Source organism: Cottoperca gobio, chromosome 4, assembly GCF_900634415.1.
Source record: "Cottoperca gobio chromosome 4, fCotGob3.1, whole genome shotgun sequence".
Classification (NCBI taxonomy): Eukaryota; Metazoa; Chordata; class Actinopteri; order Perciformes; family Bovichtidae; genus Cottoperca; species Cottoperca gobio.
Window position 1 is genome coordinate 11,829,524 of NC_041358.1, and position 8,846 is coordinate 11,838,369.

The 8,846-nt window shown below is 38.6% G+C and overlaps 1 protein-coding gene across 1 annotated transcript in view; it reads right to left on the minus strand.

Annotated features, from left to right (window-relative positions):
• The window catches only part of lrrc7 (leucine rich repeat containing 7), a 73,882-nt gene extending 66,893 nt beyond the window's left edge, over positions 1-6,989 (minus strand). The window contains 1 exon segment of the mRNA XM_029429196.1: positions 6,728-6,989. Within this exon segment, the coding sequence (XP_029285056.1) occupies positions 6,728-6,752 (25 nt within the window). The 5' untranslated portion in view covers positions 6,753-6,989.
• Between the last annotated feature and the right edge of the window lie 1,857 nt (positions 6,990-8,846).

Sequence of the window (8,846 nt, forward strand, 5' to 3'; positions counted from 1 at the left end):
TGAATGCACAATAACAGGGTAGCTATGCTTATACATGCCACTAGGCCCAGTTTAATATAAAACACAATGGCATACAATATATATAGTCCCTGCTCCATCTCTCCATCAGTTTGGGGGTCCTTGGCCTGAAAAACTTTGAAGACCCCTGATTTAAAGCATCTGCAGCGGGCATCCTGTCAGATAAGATGTTTACCTTAGATTATGGCAATGTTTTGAACCCAAGACCAAACTGCCACTCAAGAGATTCTTTCATTATTTTCTGGTTTTCCACTTGTATAATAATAATAAAAATAGAAAAAAGATATTGATTTGGATAAAAATCAAATTTATCTTCCAACGTTTCTTTGCAGAAAAGCTTTTTATGAAGAAAAAAAGAAAGAAATTGAATCTAGAGGTGGACGGCTGTATTCTACAAGGGACTGACTTTTCAAACATTACAGTCAGCTACAGTATTCATCTGCCATAAAAGAAACACTTGCACCAAAAACCTAGGATTTCATTTTCTTTTCGTTGTGTTACAGGTTGTGGGATTTCCTGACTTTGTTAGAAACGATGTCCTTCTGCTTATTTTAGAGCTTTGATATGAGTTATTTTAGTGACTCAATTTACCATCTATTTTGCTGAAAGACATGGAGCTTGTGGTTTTCAGTGAACAGAAAGCTGGACTAAGGCAAGGCAAGCAAAGTAATGGTGTATGAATGAAAATGAGACAGTACGCTATTCCTAGAAAGGTGTCATTCATGTCTGAAAGCAGAGACATACAATTTTGGGCTTAAACCCGAAAGTCTTTTGCCAGCGATGTTACGGCTATTTTATCAATGAAGCTATTTAAATGTTCTGCAAATCAATGCATAAAAGACATCTTGTTCATGAGACTTGTTTAAGGTGCAGAAATGTCCTGCAAAATATTGTAGTATTGAGTAATGTGCATAATTTACTTTAAATCTACTTCCTGTCACTATAAACTATAAACCATTCAGTCGAGCACATACACAAATACATTTTCAAGAAATGCTTGTGGAAAAATAGAAGTGTGTATAAGCGGATCCATCTTTTCAAACTGTGGGTTGTTTGACTTATTTGTTTATTATAAAAAAATGTTTTAAAGACTGCATTTATTTACTTTTAAAATGTACAATCTTATACACCCCACCACAAAATGCACTACTTATATTCACATGACGACTTGACTTCTCTCGTGTCAATTTGGGGAATTAAAAATGGTGTCATGGGTCGAGAGAGAAAGCTCGTCCTAGGCCAGAACACATCGGATTGAAACTGAGTAAGCAAGAAACATGCAGACAGCATAGAGGAACATAAAACTGCACACACACACACAAACACACACACTTGCAGATTCAGCAGAAACACCGGGTCACTCTGTGTGACACATTGGACAAGTGTGAAAGACTCAGCTATCTCCACACGCACACACACTGAGCCTACCGTACAGTGTGAAACACCTTGTTACAGTCCTGCCACGTTGTTTAACAACTGCATGGTTACCTATGGTTTCTGCCAAACTGTTAATTTCTTCATTGCTAACATACAAATTACAATATATACTGCCACCATAACATGCACATCCCGACAGCATCTCCTTTTATCTTCTGTGTGAACCAGCAGTGAGGCACATTTGTGGCCATGCTGCCCCACCACTGTCCTAATTAACATACCCCTGAAAAGCTGCATTATCCCAGAATGCACCTCCCATCTTTGCACACACAAGCTACAATAACCTGGCTTGACTTTGTCCTTGCCAGTGACAGGTCATCGTCTTTGATGCTCTGTCACAATGGATGAGGAGATTTTTTTTTTTTGTTTAGACAGAGAAATACCAGGAGCTCTGTGACCTGTCCCGTCACTGTATCATAAGAAATATGCCTGCTGAGCCACAGCTGTGGACAGCAGATCTTGAAGTGAAGCCTGAGGAATCACATGACACTGCTGCATCGGGCATTTTGAGCTTCAGGGTATAGCTTTGGCTCAGAACCTCAAAAGAATGGTAAAACGGTAATAAGGACAATGACAGGAGATTGTCTCAGACTTATTAAAAGATTCTTTAGAAATATCATCTCTGATTTGTTTTCTGGTTAGAATAGGTTCACTCTTAGCTTAGCTTTTATTCAACCTAAGACAAATAAAGAAATAGTGCCGCAACTAATGATTATTTTCATTATCGATTATTCTGTTGATTTCTTTTATTTTTTATTAATTGAAGAATCAGAGTTAGACTATAACATGTAAAAACAAAAATGTGAAAAATAGCCCAAGTGACATCTCAAATGTCTTGTATATCTAACCATCAAAAGAATAAAACAAATCTACCAAAACTTCTCAAAAACACTGCTGAAGTAGGGCTGCAACTAACAATTATTCTCATTATCGATTAATCTATCCCCATTATTTCTTTGATAAATCAATGAATCGTTTGGTCCATAAAGAGTCAGAAAATATAAAAAAATGTGCATCACAATTTTCCCAGAGCCCAATGTGAAGTCTTGTTTTTTACAGTCCAGAAACCAAAGATATTCAATTTATGATGCCATAAAACAGAGAAAAGCCGCAAATCCTCACAATCGGGGCGCTAAAACCAGATAATATTTGACATTTTAGCACGATAAATTGATTAAAAACTTTTAGCAAAATATTTGCGATTAATTTCTAGATAATAAACAAAATAATTTGCACTGATGAGACATTTTTGTACCTGGAAAAGTTCTTCTCTTCCAACAAAAGCACACAAATCAGAACTACGACTGCTCCATGCAAGCACAATCTGACTTCCCTTAAAGGAATTAATGATGTACTATAGAATGACCCTCCCAAAAATAGCATTGGATGAATTTAAATATTTCTGCACACGGATTCATTTTCCCGTTAGACTGTATATGAACAGCAACCACAATCTCTTTTTCGAGCCAAAGAATTATGTCACCCCGGAGAGAACAATGTGCATGACGCAACCATGGCAACACTGTCACTGAGGCTGGAGAAGGGACAGAGCGGATGCTCCCACATGAATCTGTACTCGCAGTGAAGGGAAAAAAAATCACATTAAACCAGCTAAATGAACAAAACGGATGAGATAAATTTATCCTGTGAGAGACCAGTTTGGAACAGTTTCATGCAGCCTGTGTGAGCCTACAGTACAGTATGTGCCGTGACCAAGAGGATAATGTTTCTGTCTGTTCCTCCTCCCTCCCTCCTCTCCTCTCTGCTTCTCCAAAATCCTACAAAGGTTCCCTAACATGTATTTGGGGGCTGTAAGAAAATGCAGCAGCATTGCATGACATTGTAAGAGTGTAGTTTCTGCTTAAACACAGCGCACTGTTTCAAATCATACGCCATAATCCAACATTTCAGAGAAATGGGATCCCTGTAGGCTTGAAAGGATTTATGACTGAATAAAATACTAATTATATACATATATTTTTTTATATCATTTTCAAACAAATTGAAACTAATGATGGTTTTTATTATAGATTATTTTGTGCATTATTTCTTGATTCAATAATTAAATGTAGTCAAAAAATTCAATTGGGTTTATGATGATATAAAACAGAAAGAAGCAGAACATCTTCATCGTCTATATTTTTGCTTAAGTGATGATTTAATTTAATGAATATCAAACTAGTTGCAGATCAATTTCCTGTGCTAATCAGCCAATCGCTGCAGCTCTATCCTACAGGATATTCTTCTCCGCGACTGGTCCATCCATGAGATCAGCATGTGCCAAACAATCAACGGTTTGTGAAAATATCCGAAACACATCTGTGTTGTGCTAAAATGTTACAAAGAGCATTTTCTTGTCATATTTTTCAATAGGTATAAAGTGGCTAAATAAAGATTATGTTAATTCTACTAGAGGCTTCATCACATTCTTCAGCATCATTTGTGGCATCAACACAACTGACAACATCAATATATCACATGTCATAGCCGCCGTAATCATCATCACCCCCGAAAACATCACAATTCATCCTCATCATCATCATCATCATAACACACACACACACACACACACACACACACACACACACACACACACACACACACACACACACACACACTATCTCTGTCCCACTTCCCTCACAAGGAAGTCTTTCCCTTGGCCCATCACCATGACGATGGGATCCGGTTCCATGGATACAGTTGCTAGGCAACCAGCAGCATCAGCAGCAGCAGCAGCAGCAGCAGCAGCAGCAGCAGCAGCAGCAGGAACAGCAGCAGCAGCAGTGTCCTGTCAGAGCTGTAGTGGAGTAGCAGAGAGAGCCAACCTTTCTCCTCTAGCTGCATGCAAGTTTGCTCTTTGAAGATGAAATGTTAATGCGTTTATCGTGTCTTGGATCTGAAGCCTGTTACATTACACTCAACACTAAAGGTGCTGACTGCAATTTAGACATAAAAGGACTTACAGTAATGACTACATCTTAGACTAAAATAGGTACAGTATGTGGGAAAACTAGAAAACACACGATGACAGGATTGTTTCTATCTGATGCAGCTGTGTAGAAAAAATATTTACACATCAACACTATTACTACTTTTAACATATTTTCTGTCTTAAATATGGACACTGCTTCTCTTTCTTAATCTCTCTGCTTTTATCTCTCATGATAGGGAACTACTGAAGACAAAACATGAAGCACCAACCAGTGCAACAATAAATAATAGTGATATGCTTGATTAGGGTTACATCTAACAAATATTGATCGTTATTGATTATGCGTTTGGTCTACAAGATGTCATAAAATACTCAAAAATCACAGTCCATGGTGACATCTTCAAAATGTCTTGTTTATCCTTCCAACAGTCAAAAACCTAAATATATTCAGTTTAATATCCCATTAATCCTCACATTTGAGAAGCTGGAATGGAGAATGTTTGGCATTTGTGCCTGAAAAGATTATATTAATGATAAATCGATTATGAAAATATTTCTGTCGATCGTCAATTAGTCAATGGACTAACACAAGTGCTACCTGGAACCTCTGCCGGGCAGGGGAGGAAGACATATTCAGATACTTTACTTCAGTAAAAGTAGTAATACCTCAGTGTAAAAGTATGTAAGTACAAGTTCTGCATACAAACTGTAAAGAAGTAAAAGTACTTTGTTGTTAACTGATTTGAACTACTTTATAAAGTGTTGAGCAGTTTAATCTGCAAAAACTTCTGTCAAAACTTCTGTCCTAAAGAACTTATTTTGCAGTGCAGCCCGAATATTTCAACCAGTTTATGATTTAAACCAACTTATTTATTAAGACATTTCTTTCATTTTTCTTTCTTGTCTTTATCTTAAGACAAGAAAGAAGAAAGGCACCGGCGCTGCTCTAGAATTAAAGAAAATTACACATCTATAACCCAACAGAGGGCATACCGTTACTGACTGCATTCATCTTGGACAATCATTAGATTAGTATACATGTTGTGTATATACAGTACACAGAGTACAACCTGGGCTGCTCCATGATGCCAAAAAAAGAGAGCAATACTAAAAACACATAATAGCCTGTTCGTAAAATGATACAAAATAAGGTTATTAGCAATGACCACTAAGTCTTGCTGAAAATAAAATGTATTAATAGAACTCATCTTAGAAGCAGCACAGAAAGAGAAGCTTTGAAATATGTTGCATTGAAGATTGTAATTAAATATTCCCTTTGATTAGAAGAAGCCCTTTTTTGCATGTTGCTTGAGTGCCCTGGCTGCAAGTCAGAAAGACATTCAGTATGTGTGCTGTTTAGTGATAAGACTGGACAAAAGAAATTACAGCACATAACTACAAAAATTATGATCCAGACAATAAAGCTCTTTAACCTTGAACAGGTGTATAACAGCAGCAATAAAGCATTTAGCCGGATGGTTAACAAGCCTTTGTCATTACAAGCGTGACTGATACAGCTAAATAATGGGCAAGATAGACTAATAAGCTGCAATACCTCAGGCTGCTGGATTTAACAAGTGTGTGTATGTGTGTGTGTGTGTGTGTGTGTGTGTGTGTGTGTGTGTGTGTGTGTGTGTGTGTGTCTGTCTGTGTGTGTCCGTGTGTGTGTCTCTGTGTGTGTCTGTGTGTGTTAGAATGTATGAGTGATAATGTCTTATATGAGAGCATAAAGCTATCATGGCAGAACGGCTGGGGGCTACATGTCAAGACAGGAGGGTATATGACACTGCATCATATATCATACTCACTCAGTTTACACACACACACACACACACACACACACACACACACACACACACACACACACACACACACACACACACACACACTCACACACACACACATGCCCCCCTCTCTCCCTGCAGTCATAGCTGTTTCATTAGCTCATCACAGAGCTTGAAAGGCCTGTAGATGAGGGTCTGTGAAAGGATGAAGGGACATTTTTGTGTAGAAATAGAATTGGTTGAAAAAAAGCTTTATGATCATATACAGTACACAGTGCAAGGTGTTGTTGCAAATATTAAGTTATGACATTATTTGTCGCATGGTACTAGTCTTATTAAACATGTATGGTCATGGCAGTACATCATGAGATGCGTGTGAACAGAATTTAGAAGATGCAAATGACAGTTTACATTAACAATAATACATTTTGGATATAAAGGATGAAGCACTGAGTCCTTATTCATCGATATTAATGAGATGTTTCATTAAAGGATCATTAACACACACTGAATGACAAACACTGCAGAAGGTATGTGTCAATCCGGGTTGCCTTACATTGTAAAGTAGAGTAGTTATCCATCTGTCAACCTGCTGGTGGCAGATCCGGTTGGTTTTTTTTAAATCACTCTTGTGGCCCCTGTGGACACCGCAGCACCGGACTGCGATCAGTCTACCGGGACGAACCGAGCCAGTGTGAAACCAGGACAGGTACCCGCGCTACCGGCCGCATCTTTAGGACCCCGGGGGCCAGAAAACGGAGGAGGCAAGCACGTCAACCCGGGTACTGAGACTCATTTCGGGATCATTGGGTGAGGTTTAAATCCACTACACCGTTTACAGTCAGATCTCCTCTGTAGGGTTCGTTACAAGATGCCTTGCTCCGCCTCCATGTAAAAAAAAAGAGGGAAAAAAAGCCAAGATGCGGACACACCGGGAAAGAGAAAGGTCAGTGTGCGGTTATGAAAATCACACCGGAGGAACGGATCCGTGACCGAGAGAAGTGGTGCCCTTCTTCTTCATTACCGTGCAGGGAAAACACATTCAGCGGGAGCGTCTCCTCCCATCTATCCCCCGTAGAGAGAGAGAGAGCAAGAGCGAGAGGGAGAGAGGGAAAGAGAGAGAGAGCTAGAGATGGAGAGAAATGGATGAAGATGGAACGAGGACGCCAGAGTAGATGCGTTTGCGCGTGCGCATGAACGTGCGTGCCCCCGTGTTGTAAACTTGTGCACGGGTGTGTGTAAGTGTGTGAAAAATATGTAAAGAATGGAAGTCATCTTTTTTATCTCATTGTGTCACAAACAAACACACACACCCACACACACACACACACACACACACACACACACACATACACACACACACTCACACCACACACAGTGTCCCTGAGACTGTTGCCATGCTGCCTCCATCTTTCCCTTTGAGAAAAATGTGTCTTCTGTGGACAGAAATAGCTCAATTTTGAAGAAAGATTATTTTAAATGAGAAGGTTTTAATTGTGTTTGTGTGGTAGTTGATTTATTTATCACCCTACATTGTTATTCTAAATATGTATATACATTTATGGGTATTTTCATAGTCGATTAAGGTTCAAATAAAAGTAAAAGACAAACAACATGACCTAAATTATATAAAAAATGATTTTCACTGTTTAAAATATCAGTCCCATGAGCCCAGCTCCAAAACACTGTAGATCCTTGATGCCAGTTTATAGTATATTTCATTATGCTACGTTCATATCCTACCGGAGCATAATACTCAGTTTTCAACTTGAATCAATCACGACAACATCCGAATCATTTACGACTTGGATTTTTTGGCATATCATATACAGTATATCAAACTTGACGCTTAACAAGGGAAGGGCCTGAAAACTCAACAAACATGAAAGTCTCACATCAGCCAAAGTCTGTTATTTAAGATAATTAACCTACATTTAATGAACTTAGTGTTATATTGCTAATGCACACTACTTTTTAACTCTCAAACGACAACGACGATTACTCTACTTTACAACGTAACACTTTTCTCAGACTTAACAAAGCTGCTGCAGAGCCACATAAGACATTACACAACTGTTTGCACATGCTGGATAGTGCTCACACCATGGGTAAAATCCACGGAGTGCCCCTTTTCGTGAATAATACAAAATAAAAATGAAATCTTCACAAAGACTTGATCTACACTGCAGGTCTTCCGGTCTAACCAGCAATAGCAGATGATCTTCTTCAGATGATCAGATGTGTGTTTGAGAGTCAGTTTGCAAAAGAACATCACAGATATTATCATCAACTGTCCCGCTGCCAAAGTATTTAAATATAAATGTGTCCCTCCTCCTCTTAATCCTCCTCTTGGCCAACACTTTAGTTTCCAAAATTATATCTGAATCAGAAAGTTAAAGGTGCGTTCTATGAAAAGGGAAGATCACAGTGTCATTAAAGCTTTAGCTCGCTACCTCATTATTTGGATTCACAAGACAGGTCTCAGTGAATTTACTCACCATCAGTTATTTTAGCACGACATGCCAAATAATTGCACCTTTAATTTAGATGTTTCTTGAAAATGTAAGCTGGTAGTCCAGAGGCTAAACATGAGTTCCACGTAAACAGTTGTTGAGAAATCCAAATCATGGCGAGGACATTTACTAGCCGCAGGTGGATGAATGTGTGTGTGTGAA